The sequence below is a fragment of the Ornithorhynchus anatinus genome, chromosome 11 (assembly GCF_004115215.2).
Source record: "Ornithorhynchus anatinus isolate Pmale09 chromosome 11, mOrnAna1.pri.v4, whole genome shotgun sequence".
Taxonomy (NCBI): Eukaryota; Metazoa; Chordata; class Mammalia; order Monotremata; family Ornithorhynchidae; genus Ornithorhynchus; species Ornithorhynchus anatinus.
In genome coordinates, this window is record NC_041738.1 from 51264743 (window position 1) to 51284990 (window position 20248).

The following is a 20248-nucleotide window of genomic DNA, read 5'->3' on the forward strand; positions in this document are numbered from 1 at the left end:
GATATAATTTAATCAGGTCAGACTCAGTCCCTGTCCCGCTTGGGACTGTGTGTAAGGAGGAGGGAGAACAGGTATTGAAGCTCCATTTTACACTTGAGGAAACTGAGGCACAGAGAATTTAAATGATTTACCCAAGTTCACACATCAGGCAACTGGCAGAACCAGGATTAGAATCCAGGCCCTTGGACTCCCAGGCCTGGGCTTTTTCCATTAGGCCATCCGGTTTTCTTCTCTTCCCTATCCCTGCAGCTTCATTCTTTCCCCCCTTCTGCTCCCACCCTGTGTGCCTCTGAAGACTACTCTGTATGACCCTTTTGACCCCACCATTTTAGCCCCCCTCGCAGGGTCTGAGGTGGGAGAAGTGGGGCCAGGTAGGAAGACAGAGGTAGGGGGAAGAAGGGAAAGGGGAGCCAAAAAGAGATGACTTCCTCTCTCAACACCTAGGTGTTCTGCACTCCTCCCCAGCCCCTTGCTGGGAGGTGGGGATTCCTAACCAGGGGTGAATATCTGGGAGAGATGAGAAAGGATAACCATGATGGCAATAACCAGGCCAAGGGAGGGGTCTCTGATTTTCTTCTGCCCTGATAGTCACTCCATATCCATTAGCCACAGTCCTGGGCCTCCTCGATATTGAGGAAACACTGTGGATCAGAACCATATCAATTTCCAGTGGAAGGATTCTCTCTGGATCTGAAAGGCAAAGGCCAAGGGAGTTCTTCCTACTTCTCTTCCTGAATTCCTCCTCCTTCCTCTCCTTCATTCATTCATTAATTCACTCATATTTACTAAGCACTTACTTATTTGCAAAACACTGTACTAAGCATCCTTCTTCCTCTCCCCTTCCTACTTTTAACTCTCTTCCTCTTGTTCCTCTCTCCCTTCTCCCCTCTAAGAGAGTGTCCCTTCCTCCAGCTTAAAGAGGTTGGGGGGACTTTCTGTGCAGGAAAAAGGAAGAATCTTGGTGAAATAGATTCCCTTAGCCTCCTCAGTTGCCCTTTATCTTGCCTCCCCAACCTTGACAGGGAGGATCTTTCTGAGTCTACTCTCTATCTTTCTTGCTGCGAGGTACTCTCCAGAGGACCATGAGAACAACAGGTTTCTATCCTTTGGAGACAAGCCCTTCAGAGATGTAAGACCATTCTGAAATTAAATCTTCCCAGCTCCTGCTGAGGCGAGACCTACTGAAGGAACTGCAAACCTTTGCCCCCCCACCTACTTGCTTCTCTTACTTTTTTTTCCTTCAAAACCTTGAGCCTCCTCCCCTGCCCCATGATGGTTCTCTCTTCCCACCCCACCTCAACTCTCAACCCTCCAATTCAAACCCAGGTGTCCTGCCTCCAGGGGCCAAACCCAATTCCCATTCCCTGGCTCCGGAAGCCCACCCCCAACTGCGAGTTGGCAGCTCCAGATCTGCTACTCTCCAGGAAATCAGTCTCTGACAAAGGGCACCTCCTTCCCAACTTTCCTCTTGCCCAACCCCACCCCATCCAGGAATCTGAGAATCCAGGGGTCGGCCCTGCCCCAACAAACCTGCCGAGTGGAGGAAGTCCAATCTGCCTGCAGCTGAACCCCTTGGGCATCTGAGGAAAAAGGGTTGAGAAGAAGTGTGAGAGATGATTAGGAGGAGGAGGGAAGAAGGGAGCAAAGCCAACTCCTCCATTCCTCACCCTTCCTCTTGCCCTTCCCTGGGTGTGAAGTCTGGAGAGCTCATCCAGAAACAGCAGGAGGAAGGAGAGTAGGAGGGAGCTGGCATTGGGTAGCATGGCTTGGAGTTTCTGAACTGACTCTTGTGGATTCTGGGAGCAGAATCCTGTGCATGGCACCTGAAAGAGAGTCATAAATTAGCAGGGTGGGGACAGCTCAACCTGGAAGTCAAACCCCAGGAAATGGCTGCTCCCCCAGTCCTTGCAGGGGCTCTGTCCACATTTCCAATCACTGTTCTCAGTAATATTATTATTATTATATTTGGGGGAAGCAGTGTGGCTTAATGGATAGAGCACAGGGAATCAGAAGGACCTGAGTTCTAATACCGGCTCTGCCACTTGTCTGCTGTGTCTCCTTGAGCAAGCCACTTTGCTTCTCTGTGCCTTAGTTACCTCATCTGTAAAATGGGGATGAAGACTGTGAGCCCCAAGTGGGACATGGACTGTGTCCAACTGATTACCTTGTATCTACACTAGTCTTAGAACAGTGTCTGGCACATAGTAAGTGCTTAACAAATACCAGAAAAATACTTATTACTATTCTTCACTACTCCCTTCTGTTCTTATGTCATCATTAGGTTATGCTGCAGTGTTTGATTAAAAACATTTTAAGGATGTCTATCTACAGAAGGTCTCAAAACTCTCTGGTCACACCACCCCTGCTGCCACCCCACTCTCCCAGAATCCTTAGCTTTATACCCCCCTCAGCCAACTCTAGCACTTAGGAAATTATATCCATCCTTAGCATTCGTGTACACATATGAACACAAATATTGATTTCAACCACTTCAGTGGTAAATATCTTTATGATGTCTCCTCCACTAGATGTAAGCTTGTTGTGGGCAGAGATCATGCTTTCCAACTCTATTTTACTATAGTCTCCCAAACACATAGTACACTGCTCTGCACACAGTAAGCACTCAGTAAATACCACTGATTGATTGATGTCAGGCTGAAGTGAGTTTAGGCAACTTGGCTTTGAGACCCTGACTTCCACTTGCCTAGCACTTCACTTTTTTCCTGCATCATCTTAGACAGGGGCCCAGGGACACGTAGCGTTCACCTCTGCCATTTTGGAGAGAGGCCCTTCTGCCATCTTGCCACCTGCCACCCCCCCCCCCCCCACCTCCCACCACATAATGCTAGTTCTCTTTCACCCCACAGCCTCTGACCCTCCAATCCAAACCCAGTCATACTGCCGCTAAGGTCCAAGCACAATTCCCATTCCCTGGCTCAGGAAGCCCACCCTCAACTGTGGATTGGAAGCTCCAGTTCTGCTCCTCTCTTAGAACTCAGCCTCTGACAGAGGCCCCGGGGAGAAGCCCTCTTGTTTATCGACTGAAGCTGGCCCCAAAACTTCTATACTGTCTTTACAGAAACGCGAGGGGGGCATCTGAAGAAGTTAAAGACTCCAGAGTGGGTGCTTCAGCTGGGAAAGCCACCGAAGCTTCCATGGGCTTTGGTGGAATTTTGCGGTAGAGCAGGATGTGGTTTGGCAGAGGAAGAGGGAGGGCATTCCGGGCAGGGGGAATACCCATGAGCAATATGCTTGGAGGAAACACCTTGCTATAGGTTGGTGAGAGGTCAGACTGACCTTTTGACATAGAAAAACCTCACAGATCAGAGGCTTCAGTTATCTAGGCCAAAGGTTGAATAATAATAAAAATAATAAATAATTATGGGACTCGTCAAGCACTTACTATGTGAGAAGCACTGTATTACATCCCAGCCCCACTGCTCACCCTCCTTCGGTTTGGACACAGCCTCGGTCCAAAGTCTAAGTCTAAGTAGGAGGGAGTAGGATTTAATCCCCATTTTACTGTTGAGGAAACTGAGGTGCAGAGAAGTTAAAGGATTTGCCCAGGGCCACCCAGCAGACAAGGACAGAGCTGAGATTAGAACATAGACCCATTAAAGCATAGGCCCATCTCCCACTCCCATGATCTTTCAACTAGATGACACTGCTCCTCTGAATGTGATGTCATGGTATAACACCCTACAATGGGATTTGGGGACTCAGGAGAAGAAGGGCTCCAGGGGAATTCAGCCCCAGTGTTCCTCCTCCTTCTCATGCAGAGGGAGAAGTTTCAAAGTAGGGCCCCCCAGAAGGTCCAAAGAAGAAAGCAAGCCCAGGGATTTGAAAAACAATCAATCAGTGGTACTTACTGAACACTTACCGTGTGCAGAGCACTTTACTAAGAGCTTGGGAGAGTACAATTTGAAAGAGTGATAGACTCCAGTCCATACTTCACTCTGCTGTCTGGATCATTTTCCTACAAAAACATTCAGTTCACATTTCCCCACTCCTTGAGAACACCTAGTGGTTGCCCATTCACCTCCACATCAAACAGAAACTCCTTAACATTAGCTTTAAATCACTCAATCACCTTCCCCCTGCTATCTTACCTCGCTGCTCTCCTACTACCACCCAGCCTGCACACTTGGCTCCTCCATGGCCAACCTACTCACTATATCTCAATCTCGTCTATCTTGCCGTCAATCTCTGGCCCACATCCTGCCTCTGGCCTAGTATGCCCTCCCTCTTCATATCCTCCCCACCTTCAAAATCTTAGTGAAGGCCCATCTCGTCCAAGAGGCCTTCCCTGACTAAGCCCTCATTTCCCATACTCCCACCCCCTTCTGTCACCCTTTCTCTTGGATTTGCTCTCTCAACACCCCCAACCCCACAGCACTTATTACATATCTGTAATTTATTTATTTATAATGATGTCTATCTCCCTCTCTAGACGGTAAGCTCTTTGTGAGCAGGGAATGTGTCTACCAACTCTGTTATATTGTTATACTCTACTCTCCAAGTACTTAGTACAGTGTTCTGCACACAGTAAGTGCTCAGTAAATATAATCGATTGATTAACTGATTGATGTTCCCTGACCACAAGAAGTTTGCAATCTAGAAGACTCCAGGACACTGAAAAATAGCTCTTTGACTTTGTGGTGCCCTGTCTCTCATTGTCATCTCTTTTCTGTCTCCCTGAGGCAGAGCAGAGCAGGACCAGGGAACCCCCAGTTGTCCCTGATTTGGCAATGCCCAGCTGGGACTGAGCACAGGTGGAAGGTTGCCCATAGGGGAGGGAGGGAACCTAGTTCTCTCTCTCTTTCATCTCTGAATTTGTTGAGTGCTTTTATTTTTCGAAAACACTTTCATATTATTTATTGTTTTCCTCACAACGTCTAAGAGAGGGAGAAGATGCCATTTTAAAAAAATGTATTATATTTTTAATGATATCTGTCAAGTCCTTACTATGTGCCCGGCACTGTTCTAAGCGCTGGGGTAGACACAAGATAATCAGGTTGGACACAGTCCATGTCCCACATGGGGCTCATGGTCTTTATCCCCATTTTATAAATGAGGTAACTGAGACCCAGAGAAGTTAAGTGATTTGCCCAAGGTCACACAGCAAACAAGTGGTGGAGCTGAAATTAGAGTGTTCCACAGTACTTATGTGCATATCTGTAAATTTATTCATTTATATTAATGTCTGTCTCTCCATCTAGACTTTAAGCTCACTGTGAATAGGGAATGTGCCTGTTATGGTGTTATATTGTACTCTCCCAACAGCTTAGTACAGTGATCTGTGCACAGTAAGGACTCAGTAAATATGATCGACTGACATCATTAGGCCACACTGATTCTTATTAGCCCTGTTTTACAGATAAGGAAACTGAGGTACAAAGAGGCACAAATTCTAGTGCAGAGGCCGGGACTAGAATTCCCATCCTCAAGTTTCCAGCTCTGTGCTTTCTCCTCTACCTATTTTTTTCCTCCCTTGTTTCCCTACTTTCAGGGATGGCCTAGGGATGCTCAGCTGCCCCTGTCCAGCTTGGCATTGCCAAATCAGGGACAACTGGGGGTTCCCTGGCCCTGCTCTGCTCTGCCTCAGGGAGACAGCAAAGAGATGATGTTGCTGCTACTTGTATGAGTGTATATGTCTGTGAGCGCACATATGCCGGGAGAGATATAGGTAGGGGGGAATGCATGTCTGTGATGAGGGGATGGCTGAGCAGGAGGGGTCTTGAATCAGGGGGAGGGGTAAGTGGGACAGGAATGTGATGTAAACTCCTTGAGGGCAGGGATCTTGTCTACCAACTCTATTGTAATGTCCTTTCCCAAGCACTTAATAGAGTGCTCTGCACACCCAATTAGTTCTCAACAAATATTATTGAATTACTGATGGACTGAGGGAGGTGTTACTTCAGGTTAAGGCTGGTCCCAGGCAGGGGGCGGGTCAAGTGATCAGTGCAGGGATGGTATATTAGGGGTTGGATAATAGTAACAATAATAATACTTGTAGTATTTGTTAAGCACTTATTATGTGCCAGGCATTATACTAAGTACTGAGGTGGATACAAACAAATCAGGTTGGACACGGTCCCTGTCCCATGTGGGACTCAATCTCAATGTCCATTTTACAGATGAGGTAACTGAGGTCCAGAGAAATGAAGTAACTTGCCCAAGGTCACCCAGCAGACAAGTGGCGGAGCCAGGATTAGAATCCATGACCTTCTGACTCCCAGGACAGTGCTTTATCCACTATGCTATGTTGCTTCTCTGGAGGAGGGGAGGCTTTAGGGAGTCCCCGTAGGGAGTTCGGAAGTCTCAGGATGAGGGTGGTTCTGGAGCTTAGGCTGGGCTGGGTTAGGTTTGGGCTAGGACTCAAGTTAGGCAGGGTTAGGCTGTGTATCCGGCAGTGCAGCCTGACCTCAGGATTGATAGAACTCTAAATTAAAACCTAAAGTATCACGCAATCTCAGGGATGGATGTGTAGTCACTCAGAGTGGAGAGTGGCCACGTGGCACGTGAACCTGCAGATAGGGAGTCATCGACACCTTGCGGAACAAAACTAGACTTCCTGGCATTCTAAGGATGGAGCTTCAGTCTCTGCTTAGATCATGGGAAGCCTGGAAAATCCTTGACAGTCAATGCATGTCTGGACCGGGTGAGCTCCGGGAAGCACTAAGAAGCCACTTTACTGTCACCCATCGCTCTCCTTGCTGACTCGCTGCAGCTCCTTTCATCTGCTTCAACCCCGCCTGCTTAGCCTGGCCTTTTTTAAGAATGATTTTGGAGTAGGACTCCTCCAGAGAGTTCATTCTGTGATATTCCAAAATGAGAAGCCATTAAACTCTAAGTTCCTTGTGAGTAGATACCCTCTCTTCTACTTAGTTGTTGCACTTTCCCAAGGATCTAGTTCAGTGCTCTGCACACAGTAACAAGAGAGGGAGTTGTCACTAGTCACCGAGACAGGTGCTAGGGACTCCTCTTTCCTTCTGGAGAAGGTTTTCCTCTTCAGGGACCTTCCAAAGCTGCCTTGGGGCACAAGAGCATAAATGATGACCTTTCACCTCCCTCTGAAACGGAAGCGCGGTAGTGTATTCCCACAATGAAGGACAGGAAAAGAAGAAAAGGAAAGGTGGTCCAAAGACCTGGCTCATTGCTCAGGTGACTTCTGTCAGAGAATTCAGTGGTCTCCTTCATTCCCACCAGCCTTGCGTGGCTGGGAGGGAAGGACACAGGCAGCTCTTGTGTGCTCCCATTAATGATAATAATAATAATAATTGGGGTATTTGTTAGGAACTTTCTATGTGCCAAGCATTGTACTAAGCAATGGAGTTGGCACAAGATAATTAGGTTCCACATGGGGCTTACAGCCTAAGTAGGAGGGAAAACAGGTATTGCATTCTCATTTTGCAGGTGAAGGAACTGATTATATGGTAAGCTTGTCATGAGTAGGGAATGTGTCTGTTAATTCTTATAATGTACTTTCGCAAGTGCTTAGTACAGTGCTCTGCATACAATAAGCTCTCAATAAATATGAGTGAATGAATGAAGCACAGAGAAATGAAGTGACTTGCTCAAAGTTATACAGCAGACAAGTAGCGGAGCCCAGGTTAAAACCCAGGTCCTCTGAGTCCCAGGCCTGTGGTCTTTCCACTAGACCATTCTGCTTCAACCTCAAGGTGACTGTAGTGTTCCTCAAGGTGCAGCACCCTGCTGCTTTTGTTTTCATTTTGTGAGAAGTGAAGGAGATCCTAGGCAGGGAATGTAACTGTGATACTCTTATATTGTACTCTCCCAAGCGCTAATCTGTGCAGTGCACTATACAGTAAGCACTTACTACATAGTAAGTGCTCAATAAATATGATTGACTGACTAGTGATCCTAGGTGGGAGAGAAAAGGCACTGCCTCTGGGGGGTGAGGAAGGAAGGGAAGGGGAGGCTGGGGATGGTTGTTTAACCACAAGACCGATACCAGGGAAGGGGAAAGGGTCCCCTCGTGGAAGGCGGTAGGGATCGAAGGACAGAGCCTGGGAAATGGAGAGTTGGAGGGTAGGCCCGTGAGGGACCGCCCGTGAGGGACCAAGTGACTGCGGATTGCTGAACCAGACTGAGAGGTTCTAAAGATGGGGCTTCAGATGCTGCTTGTGTCTGGGGACTCACTCCAGGGGGACCCATTCCCTTGTAATAGGACTGATGACTTTGGGTGTGGGGGAGAAAGAGGGAATGACAACCACCCTCCCTTGCCATGGGATTGATTGCCACTCCTCCACAGCTGGGGACCCATCCATCACTCACCTCTTTGTCATAAAATCAGCAAAGGAATTGGGTTTTGGATGACAGAAGGCTCTGGGTGAAAACAGTGATTCCGAGACTGCAGCACTGTAGCCCAGCAACAACTCTCTCTCTCTCTCTAGATCACAGGCACTGACCTCCAGGAGCCCTCCAGGACTTCAGTTTGGTTGGGGAAATTGAGGCTCTCTGCCAACTCATTCTCTAGGAGAAGGCTCACTTCTTGTCTCCCTCCTGCTCTTCCCCCATTTTCCTCTTCCCCCATACTCTTCTTCCTCCATCTTCCTCTTCCCCATCTCCCTCCTTTCATCTTCACAAAACAAAGAGCATTGGGAAGGTCCCGTCCCTGCCCCCTGCCTTCAAGAAGGATGGACCTCCCCAGTCCAGACATATTGGAGGGGCTCTCCTACTTTCACAAATCCCCTCACTGATGGAATTGGAATGACCTATTAATAGTATGGCTTAGTGGAAAGATCAAGGGCCTGGGAGTCAGAGAACTTGGGTTCTAATCTCAGCTCTGAAAATTTCTGCTGTGGGAATTTGGGCAAATCACTTAACTTCTCTGTGCCTCAGTTTTTCTGTTCTTCCTCTGACTTAGACTATGTGCCAAGCATTGTACTAAGCAATGGAGTTGGTACAAGATAATCAGGTTCCACATGGGGCTTACAGCCTAAGTAGGAGGGAGAACAGGTATTTCATTCTCATTTTGCAGGTGAAGGAATTGACTTTATGGTAAGCTTGTCGTGAGTAGGGAATGTGTCTGTTTATTGTTATAATGTACTCTCACAAGTGCTTATACAGTGCTCTGCACACAATAACCCCATAAGGGATAAGGACTGTGTCCAACCTAATTCACTTGTATCTACTCCTGTGCTCAGAACAGTGTTTGACATATAGTAAGTGTTTAATAAACCCCATAAAGAAGTCCCCTGAATTTATCAGACTCTTTGGTCTCCTAGGCAAGGAGCTCTTCCTCCCTCCTACTGCAGGATTGGCCAGTTCGGCCTGCTGAGGAAGTCTAATTTTCCCCTTGGAAACGCCCTTTCCTGTTTCCATGACTCAGGTCCCTGAAGGGTTAAGGATCTGGGGGCCACCTGGAAGACCCAATTATCAACCTTAATTATTGGATGAAGCCCTATGGCTAAGTCATTTCCTGACCTCCTGCAGTCAATCCTTGTTTCCTTTGCTCAGCTCACATTGTCTTTCAGGCCCTATTTGGAGGCAATACTTGGAGGCAATACAATATTTGGAGGAGGGGGTGAAGGGGGTGGAGCCCGCATGAGACTAATAATAATGATGATAATAACAAGTGTTGCATTTGTTAAGCATTTACTATGGACCAAGCACTGTACTAAGCACTGAGATAGCTACAGGATCATCAGGTCTCAGAGGGACTCCAAGGGGGAAGTTCAGACCCCCAAATTCTTCCAGAATTCTCTGGGAAAACTCTCTACCTCTCCACTTTAACACCAGTGTCCATTCTCCCCTCAGAGTGAGAGGGAGAGGACTCTTAGGAGGAGTCAGAGGCAGAAGGAGCTGATTTCAGACCACCACAGAAAACTTTCTAAACTTCCCTCCTTCCTAGTTTAGATTCCCCACCCTGTCCAAAAATCTAAAATAATAATAATGAATAACTATGGTATTTGTTAAGTGCTTACTGTTTTAAGAACCACGATAGGTACAAGTTAATCAGGTGGGACACAGTCCCTGTCCCACATAGGGCTTCAGTTTAAGTAGGAGGGAGATCAGGTATTGAATCCTCTTTTACAGTTGAGGAAACTGTAGCACAGAGAAGTTAAGTGATTTGCCCAAGGTCTCACATCAGGCAAGTGGCAGATTGGGGATTAGAACACAGGTCCTTTGACTTCCAGGACCATGCTCCTTCCATTAGGCCAAGCTACTCCATATTTATCTCATGGAATCAGGATGTAAGCTCCCTGAGGGTAGGGCCGGCCTCTTTTACTCTGTTCTATCTTCTCCAGTGCCTAGTAAAGTGTTCTGCACTGCGCTTAATGCATATTGAAGACAGTGATGGCAATGTTTTGAATAGAAAATAAAGACCAAGGGGTGGGTGTCTGAATCAGGCCAAACAAGAGAAATTTGGGACTCTAAGAGATGGGGAGCAGATGGTTGGGTTCTATTCTTCGAACCTGGACGGGGCCTTTTCTATCTGTGCCCTAAGGGACCTGTCAGCTTAATTCTTCTGTAGGTTCCAAAACTAATTATGCCAGATGACTGAAATGGATCTGATACGGCTCTGGCTTCTGTCAAAATTAAAGGCAGTCATCATCGCCTTCATCATTGTTGCAGCGAGAATACCATCACTTTGATTCTATAAATGTCTTTCTCCTGGCTGTGCCACTCAGTTCTCTCCTTCGTCCCCAGAAGTCCGCAGTGGGAAGAGAAGAGTCTCGGAGAGGAGGAAGATGCCGAGGTTGGGAACAAAAGGGAAAGATTGTGATCCAGGGAGAGAGGCCAGGAAGCAAAGGGAATTTGTGCAGGCTTTGGGACAGAGAGGGTGGGGAGACCAAGACAGGGAGGAGGTGGTAGGGAGTTTATATTACTGGCGTAGGCTGTTCCGGGGATTGTGAAGTGATTGTCCTCGGGCTGGAGATTGGCAGGCTGCCAGCCCAACTCCCTCGGGGTTTTGGCCCCTCTGCTTTGTTGAACTGGAAGCTGGGACCCCTGGCAGTTGGAAATCCTGGGTTCTTGGCGAGACCCAGGCGAATTTAGCCATACATGAGCCAGTCCTGGGCAGGGGGACTGGCGTTTCTGGGTTCCTGACCTCCTGCCTGGGCCTCCGGATGTAATCTGTCGTGTGCCGCCCAGCGGCCCCAGAGCGTGGACTCCAACACCCAGCCGCGCCCTGCGTGGGGAAGGCTGATGTCTGAATGGTGCCCTGGGGGCCCCAGAGGAGCTGGGCCCTGACTGCTTGCTTTGCTGGCCAGTCATTCTACTACTGCTGTTCCTGCCACCCCACCGCGTGTGGCTGTGGGGCAGGGACGCCTGCTCTCGTGGCTATGGACTGGATCCCTCCGAGTTCCAATCCCCAGCTTCCCTAGGGTTCAGTGTTCTCCGAGGGCTCAGCCAAGCTCGGGGGAACCGCCGCCTTGGGGAGACTGGGCCCCCTCTCCTGCCCCAGCCCGCAAGTCCAGAATACCGATTCCCCTGCGACCACTCCTTCCCTCCTGGGCTGCCTGGGGTCTGCCATGATGGTGATGCAGTCAGGGAAGGAGGGTGGGTGGATGGGAGAGGGGTAGGAAAATATGGTCTCGAGAACCAGAGAGAAGGAAGCAGTGGCAGAAGGCAGGGCCCGGGGAAAGGCTGTGCTGGGCTCTGGCTGAGAAACCTGGAAGCTTGGTCCAAGGCTGGATCTGGTTTCAGAGAGGCAGTAAGAGACCCTGGCAGCCAGAGCCCAGCACAGCCTTCCCCCGGGCCCTGCCTTCTGCCACTGCTTCCTTCTGGAAACCTGGAAGCTTGGTCCAAGGCTGGATCTGGTTTCAGAGAGGCAGTAAGAGACCCTGGGAGCAGAGCTGAGTTTTCCAGGCTTCAGGGAGAACATCTGGGATTTCTTTCATCCATCCATCCAACCATCCATCCATCCATCCATCCATCCATCCATCCATCCATCCATCCATCCATCCATCCATTTCTCTCTCTCTCTTTCTCTCTCTCCCCTTCCCCTCTCCCTCACCTGTCTGTCCTTCCTTCCTTCCCACTGAGTCACCTGCCCTGGTCCTGGCTCTCCTCTCCTGTTAGTAAGAACGATGAATCTGTTATGGGGAAGAAGGGAGGTGCTCTCTGGTTCAGCTAAGAAGACCTGGGTTGTGCAGGGGGTGGCGGAGAGAGCTGGGGCTGCACTGTAGGTTACCTGGGTCCTTGGAATAATAATGATAATAATGGTAATGTTGGTATTTGTTAAGCACTGTTCTAAGCGCTGGGGCAGATACAACGGAATTAGACTTTCCCACGCAGCCTTCATCCCCATTTTACAGATGAGGTAACTGAGGCCCAGAGAAGTTAAGTGACTTGACCAAGGTCACACAGCTGACAAGTGGCGGAGCAGGGATTAGAACCCATGACCTCTGACTCCCAAGCCCGGGCTCTTTCCACTAAACCACGCTGCTTCCCGCTGGAAGGGGGCGAAGACCGTGCCTAGGAGGTGATGGGATTGGGAAGGCAGGATGTGTAGCTTTGGAGAGAAGAACAGGGGTTTGGCACAAAACACCTGGGTTCGGATTCCATTCCCGCCTCTTGGGCCTTCAGTTTCTCCTTCATGGACACTTGGCCCTGCCCCGACCCACCCAAGACACCCTATCCCTGCTGCTCTCCTGACCCTTTGTTGTCCCAGGAGGAACCTGTAAGGCCCAGGGAGTTGACTGCAGGTTCGTGCTGAAGGGAAATCAAAGCGGCCTAGAAATCTGCTGACTCATTGTTATTGTCGGGCATCGGCAGGGAGGAATTTCTAGAATCTGCTGTGAATCACCCAGTAAATCAGCCCAAAGAGGGTGACGTGCTCAAAGTCATCTCCCTCCCGGAGGCAGGACTGAGGACACCGGGGGCAGGCGGACAGGGTGTCCGGGGACCGACAGACAGGGTTCCGGGGGCTGCAGACGGGTGCCCGGGTACCGGACGCCCCGATGGTAGGGGTGGGGCACAGATGGGGTGCCCGCATTGTGGGCAGAGAGGCCTGTGGCCTGGCCAGCCTGCCCTTCATCTCCGAGACCCCAGCCGGATGCAACTAACTCTCCCCTCCCCGTATGCTGATCCCAAGAGACGGGACTTTGGGAATAAATAATTTATTGAAATCGAAGGAATAAATAACATGATAAGATATTCAGCAGTGATTACAAACGTCCGCAAACACAAGTGACATTCAAACCCGGAGTGGTGTTTTCTGGGCCCTCTGGACGCAGAGGGCTCAGGAAACAGAAGTCGAATAGCCAAATCGGACTCGAGGGCACCCACGGCCAGCGGGGGTAGGACCCAGGAGTTGTGGCTCCCAGACAGACACTCCTATACCCTGCCTCCCCTTTCCCCTTCTAGTAGGCAGGGAAGGGGCAGAGAGGGGTGCTCCCTGCGATCCAGAGGGGGAAAATGAGGCAGAGAGAGGCCGGGCTAGCCAGGCTCACGGCCCTAGGTCCACTCAGCTATCGTCGTCCCTCAGAGGTAGGTAAGGTATTTATGGAATGGGGGGAAACGGAGGGCACAGGGAGAGGGGACCCAGTGTGCCCCTGTTGTCTTTTCCCCCACCCCCAGGCCCTGCGCGTTCCCCATCTCCAGCCCCCTCCCCTCACCCCATCCCCACCCTCCCACCCTCCCTGTCTCAGGGCTTCCGAGTCTGAGGAGAGAGAGCCCCAGCCCGGCCCTGCCCGGTCCGGTAGCCGCCTAACCCCTTTGGGGCCCCTGGGCCCGTCGCTCTGGCCCCTCCTAGTTTCGGCCGGAGGAACTGGGCCTCCTGGACCGTTTCCCGGATCCAGGCTTGGTGGGCCGTGAGGCGGATGTAGACTCCCGGGCGGTCCCTCTCTGCGCAGCCCTCCCCCCAGCTGATGATGCCCGCCAGGAGCCAGGACCCTTCCAGTTGGCACATCAGGGGGCCTCCGGAGTCGCCCTGGGGGAGGGAGAGAGAAGGGTGAAAAGGGGCTTGCATGGGGAGAGATTTCACCTGAATAACAGGAAGGGACAGCTGGCTGTGCTGCGGGGAGCTGCTCGGCTGAGGAGAACACTAGGCGGCCGGCTCTGGGATGGGGTGCAGCCCCTGCTCAGTATAACAGAGGCGGAGCTGGCTCTGGGGTGAGGATCAGGTACAGTTGCACAGCCACCTACCCCAGACCTAAAGGAAATCAGGCAGCGGGACTGTCACTCTTCTCTCCTTTCTATGGCCTTGTTGTTTGGGTTTTCATTTCATGGAAAGGGGAGGGAGGAGGGACTGATCTCTCAGATTAGGGAGATGGAATGGGGTGGGAGCGGGCCAGTTAGGAAGGAGGTGCCATCGGTCAAGGTGGGTAGGGCCAACGTGAATGTCATTGCCACTTTTAGAGCACAGAGAACCTAGAGCTTTTCAGGAACTTGCCTGCAAGGCAGTGTTCCCAAACTGGCTCCAGGATGGGGAGGCTGGGCCAAGTTATGGGGCTTACCGCACCCATACATTCTCCTGAAGGCTGGTTACCTCTGGGCTGGGGTGACACTGTCTGAGCAGAACAGGGACTTTTGTGACTTTCTCTAGGGTGGGGTGATGCCAGCTGGGAGAAGTGTCTGACCTGTTGCAAAACCCTGAGAATAATCAGGAACCACAGCTGACTCCAGAGAGAGAGAGAACAGCTGTTGACTGCAACAGAGAGACGTAGTTGCCTCTGTGACTCTCTGAAGAGGAACGGCCTGAGCAGCCTATAACTGGACGCCACAGCTGACTCTGGAGATGGGTGATATCGACCTAAGAGAACAGAGCCACTCGAGAGGCTCTGGGCTGGGGCCTCACCAGACAGGCATCCTTCTTTCCCTCGCGGTAGCCAGCGCAGAGCATGTCTGGGGTGATGGTGTCTTGTTGTCCCCCTCCCCTTCGGTACAGATGGCTGCAAGTCTCTGGAGCGATGATCGGAACTTCCAACTTCTGCAGCTTCTTGGGAGGGGGCAGGGGGACTGTTGGAGGGAGGGAAGAGGAGAGAGGAGAAAGGCAAGGGGAGGAGTGCGGCAGGTTTAGCAGGAGGGCAGAAGTCAGTTTCTCTCCTATGCCTTTTCCCTCAATCAATCAATCATACTTATTGAGCGCTTACTGTGTTCACAGCACAGTACTAAGCACTTGGAAGAGTACAATATAGCAGATTTGGTAGACATGTTCCCTGGCCCCAACGAGCTTATAGTCCTCTAGATAGACATTAATAAAAATGAATAATTTACAGGAAAGTAGGTATACATCCATATCCATATGTTTTTCCTGTTCTGATTTAACTAGGCTTGCTTCTCTCTCTGTGCCAACCTTTCCCCATCCCTCTCTCCCTCCCTATTAATAATGGGTGTTGTATTTGTTAAGGGCTTACTGTGTGCCAAGCACTTTTATAAGTGCTGGGGTAGGTACAAGATAATTAGGTTGGACCCAATCTCTGTCCCTTATGGGACTCACCATTTATGGGGAAGAGAGGAAAGGTATTGAATCCCCATTTTGCAAATGAGGAAAGAGAAGTGAAGGGACTTGTCCAAGGTCACCCAGCAGGCAAGGGGCGGAGCCAGGATTAGAACTCAGGTCGTCTGACTCCCAGCCCCACGCTCTTTCTATTAGGCCACACGGCTTTCCCTTCCCTGTCTCTCTCTCCTCTAGTCTTTCCCTCCGGGGTTCTTACCTCCATCTCGGATGCTCCCCCAGCCTGCTATCCAGCAGAGCGTCTCTGGAGGGAAGGGCACGGAGGCTTCGGGCAGACAGATGGGCAGGATGTGCTCAGAGAAGGGGACAGGGCTGGCGAGGCGCACCAGGGCAATATCCCCGGGTGCCCCCTCCCTCCAGGCGTAGACGGGGTGGGGCCGCACCTCTGCTACTGAGAGCCGGAGGGCCTGCGGACCCGGGGTGGTGAGTGTCCACGCCCCCAGCAGGACGGTCAGCAGGGACAAGTCCGGGGAGCTGTGCGGGAGAGAGACGGGGAGCCGTGGTTAGGTTGAGCAGGGGTCAGGCCTCTGGGAAGACCTAGGAGGTCCAGAGGTGCAGACAGGCAGGAAAGAGGCAGGAGGGCAGAATGAGGAATGGGGAGGTCTGGATGCAGCGAGGTGGCTGTGCCGGGGGACACCTGGATCCTGGGGAGGGGCTCAGCAGAGAGAGTCAGAGGCTGGAAGCATGGTGGGAGTTTTTGAGGATGCAGGGAAGTGGGGAGAGGGCAGAGATCGGCCTGGGCGATGGGTGGTCGGGAGGCCTGGCTGGGCAGCTCGGGGGGGCGGCAGGGCAAGGTATAGGGCAAGTGGGTGGAAGAGTCGGGAGCTGGGAGCAGGACACCTGGGCTCCGGGAAGGGCACATGGTGATGCGAGGGGTGTGGGGGTATGGTGCTAGTGCCACTTACCCCTTAAAGCAGTGGGCGGCAGTGACTATCCATCGGTCAGTGAGCAGGGAGCCGGCACAGTGATGAGTGCGGTTCTTCTGGATGCTGACGATCCACGGCCACTCCCCGTCTTTGGCGTCCTCTCCCCCGACGATGCGATTCAGGAGCTGGGGCTTCCCGCAGACTGGGGACAGGAGCGGCAGCAGAACTTGGATCTCACCCACTCTCAATTCCAGCCTCAGTCCTCGTGCCAACCCTAATCCCAGCTCCAATCCCAACCCTAACCCCAACCCTACTCTGATCCCAATCTCCACCCACCCTGACACCAACCAAATGATGATAATGGTAGTCCCAATCTAGTCCCAATCCTAATGTCAACCCTATTCCCAGCCCTACTTTTAGTCCCAACCCTTACTCAACCCACAGCCCAACCCCAACTCAACCCACATCCCAACCCTATCACCAACTGAACTCCAGCCCCAACCCCAACTACCTCAACCCCAATCCCGATCTCGACACCAACCACACGCCAACACAACCACATCTTCCACTTTACTCCCAACTCCCAACTGAAACCTGACACCAACCCAACCCTAACCCTAAGCCCAAGTCTTGTCCCAACCCTAACTCAGATCGAACCCCAACCTTATCGCCCACTGAACTTCAGTCCCAACCCCAACTCTAGTCCCAACCCTAACCCAACCCAAACCCCAATCCTATCACTAACTCAAGATGAACACCAACCCCAACCCTATCACCAACCCAGGTCCAACTCTAACATCCTACCCAGCCCCCATCCCCAAACCTATGCCAACCTCAACCCCAATCCTGACATCGACACAATTCAACCTTAAACCTAACCCCACTTGGAACCAATGCCAACCTCAACATCAACCCCAAAGCCAACCCAACCCTTATCCTTATTTTTTTTTCCGCTTTTCACATATTCCTTTCCTTCTTCATACTAGCCACCCTTTCTTCACTGTCTTCTCCTTCAGATTCTTTCTTTCCTTTCTCCTTCTTCCCTTCCAAGTTCTCATCTCTCCTTTCCTTTCCTCTTTCCCATTATAAGACTCTCTCTACCTCTTCCCTCTCTCCCACTCTTCTCCTCTGGGTCTTTCTATCTCTTCCTCTCTCCTTCCACTTTCCTCTTTTTCCACTAACCTCTCTACCTTATTTGCTTCTCAGTTCTTCTGTTTTGCTGTTTTCTTGACATCCCTCTCCCTCTCCTCTTTTCCCTCTCCTTTTTCCCCAGCACTACCACTCTTTGTTGCTCCCTGGATCTCCTTTCCCTTCTCTCCTTTTCTCCTTTCCTCTTCCCTCTTCCCTCCCCTACTCCTAATCCCCTTTTTCTCTCCACTTTCCTCCTCTCTCCTGCTTTCAGTTGGGGTGGTAAGAGGGTAGATCTTTCTTTTACCTGGCATTGATGTGGCTTCTGCAGTACCTGGAAGAGAAACAGAGAGAGAGAGGGATCAGTCCAGTAGTGGAGGTGGTTGAGAACCCTGAACCCTCCTGTTTTGAATTACCCAGTTCTTTCTCCCCAAGTCCTTTCTTCCTTTCCAGAATTCAGGCATCCAGCTCCCAGTCCTGGCTTCTCCCCTGTCTCTGGGCCCAGATATTTGCCAGTTTCTTCTTTTGCTCCTCCTAACCTGGAGACTCAATCTCCAGCCTCTCGGGGCTGGGGAGTCTCTGGGAGGCATCTTCTGTGTTACCTTGGGCAAGTCGCTTCACTTCTCTGTGCCTCAGTTACCTCATCTGTAAAATGGGGATTGATTGTGACCCCTATATGGGGCAGGGACTGTGTCCAACCTGATTAACTTGTATCTTTCCCAGCACTTAGTACAGTGCCTGGCGCATAGTAAGTGTTGAACAAATACATCAAAACCAAAACAAAACAAAAAACAAAAAACAGGAGCGAATGTAAGCTCCCCCTCGAGACTCTAAGCTCCTTCTGGGCATGGAGCATGTCTATTATATTGATCTCTCCCAAGCACTTAGTATAGTCTTAGTGCTTGGAGAAGCAGCATGGAGTAGTGGATAGAGCACAGGCCTGGGACTCAGAAGGTCATGGGTTCTAATCCTGACTCTGGCACTTGTCTGCCATGTGACCTTAGGCAAGTCACTTCAATTCCCTGGGCCTCAGTTACCTCATCTGTAAAATGGGGATTGAGATTGTGAGCCCCACATGGGATAGGTACTGAGTCCAATCTGATTTGCTTGTATCCTCCCCAGCTCTTAGTACAGTGGCTGGCACATAGAAAGTGCTTAACAAATACCACAGTTATTATTATTATTGCTCTGCACAGTAAGTGCTCAATAAAAGCCATTGATTGGCAGGAGGAAGATGGCCAAAGGGCTCAGTCCCCAGGTCTTCCAGCTCCTCATCCTTCCTCCTCCAGAATTCTCTGCCTCTCCATCTGTTGATGTCTCCATTGTCCATCTCTCGGACCATCAACCATCATCAGTGGTATTTATTGAGCATTTACTATGTGTATAGAACTGTACTAAGAACTTAGTACTATGAAATATCTCGCCCACTCTCTGTTGCCTCTGCCTTTAGGTCCCTATCTCTCTCTCTCCACAGAGAGGCATATTGGGCAGGAGAGGCATATCGGGCAGGTGGATCATTCAATATCTCCTTCTCTCTCTCCATTTATGTCTATCTCTCTGTCTTTCTCACTCTTTGCTTGTCTCTCTTCCCTCCCTCGACACCTATGTCCTTTCCTCCCTTCTTCTCTCCCTTCCACATCGTTCTACCTTCCCCTCTCCTTTCTTCCCCTCTCCTCCCCTCCTCAGCTCCTGTCCCCTAGGACTCGCAAGCATGTCAACGAAGTGGGTAAGCTTCTCTCATGGCTTCTCCCCTGAGGGATGGGAGTGCAGGGAAGTGAAGAGTAGGAGGGAGGGTAGAGAAGGAGAGACAAGGAGAGAGCAGGATTGAAATCAAATGAAAGAGATGGCGCCTGAGCCAGGGAGAGATGGAGATGAAAGAGGACAGGAGAGAGAGAGAGAGAAAGGAGGACTGGTGGACCAATAGGAAGAGAGAGAAGGAAGAGAAATGAGCAGAAATGGGGGAACCAGGGAAATGGTGTGGGACCCTTGGAGAAGAGAAGGAACTGGACAAAGGGAGGAGGGAGAGGGAAGGACAGAGATGGGAAAGAATGGGAGAGCCAGAGGTAGGGGGATGAGGCCCTAGGAAGTTCAGAGAGCCAGAGGGAGGGAGGGTAGGGACAGGGCTGGGGGGATGCAGGGAGCCGGAGGGAGGAAGACAGGGCCAGGGGATGTAGAGGATCCTCACAGGGTTCCTCGGCTACTCACTCAGGTGGGACAGGACCAGCAGGGTCATTCCCCAGCCCCAGCAGATGGCCATGGGGGTGCTGCTGGTGGCCATGGTGGACTAGGAGGCCAGAGGCAGGCAGGGAGAGAAATCCAGGGCAGAGAGGCGGCGGGTGGCTGATCCAGGAAGCAGAATCCAATGTGCTGGCTCGGCTGCAGGCTGGAGGCTTTATCCTCAGGAGAAGATGGAATGCAGACCAACCAGTCTCCCCAGTGCAGGGCCTCCTGAGCCCCAGTCCTGGGGCTGTGGGTCAAGGGGGTGGTGGAGGGGGCAGGGAGGAAGGAAATAAGCTGTTAATGTGGCCCTAGGCAGCTCTGGCTTCCACCACCGGCCTTGGGTTAGAGGGTTGGGGGCCCTCGGGGTTTCCGGGAAGGTTGCGGGGAGCTCTCGAGAGGGGTGTGGTGAAGAACACCTCTATCCCAAACCGGGGGCTGTGCTGGGGGCACAGGAGGGGACCGGTTCTGAGGGAGGGGCATTATAAAATGGGGTTCGATGCCTGCTCTCCCTCTCCATCAGATTGCGAGCCCCATGTGGGAAAGGAACTGTGTCTGATGTACTTGCAGGGTATCTACCTCAGTGCTCACCACAGTGCTTGGCACC

The 20248-nt window shown here is 51.2% G+C and overlaps 1 protein-coding gene across 1 annotated transcript; it reads right to left on the reverse strand.

Annotated features, from left to right (window-relative positions):
- Window positions 1–13618: 13618 nt before the first annotated feature.
- Window positions 13619–19856, reverse strand: LOC100083876 (serine protease 22). The gene is made up of 6 exons (XM_029075642.2): window positions 19630–19856; window positions 17732–17758; window positions 16336–16498; window positions 15630–15904; window positions 14771–14931; window positions 13619–13903 (listed from the first exon to the last, which is right to left on the reverse strand). The coding sequence occupies exons 1-6, from the start codon at window positions 19700–19702 to the stop codon at window positions 13619–13621; spliced, it is 984 nt and encodes a 327-aa protein (XP_028931475.1). The 5' UTR covers window positions 19703–19856.
- Window positions 19857–20248: the final 392 nt, after the last annotated feature.

Bases quoted from the DNA above. Each gene is read 5' to 3' on its own strand.
- LOC100083876 (XM_029075642.2), bottom strand. From the start codon at position 19,702: ATGGCCACCAGCAGCACCCCCATGGCCATCTGCTGGGGCTGGGGAATG. The intron at 15,905-16,335 runs GTAAGTGGCACT...TCTCCCGCACAG, and splicing joins GCCGCCCACTGCTTTAAGGG to CTCCCCGGACTTGTCCCTGC. The intron at 13,904-14,770 runs GTGAGGCCCCAG...TCCCTCCCCCAG, and splicing joins GAAAGAAGGATGCCTGTCTG to GGCGACTCCGGAGGCCCCCT.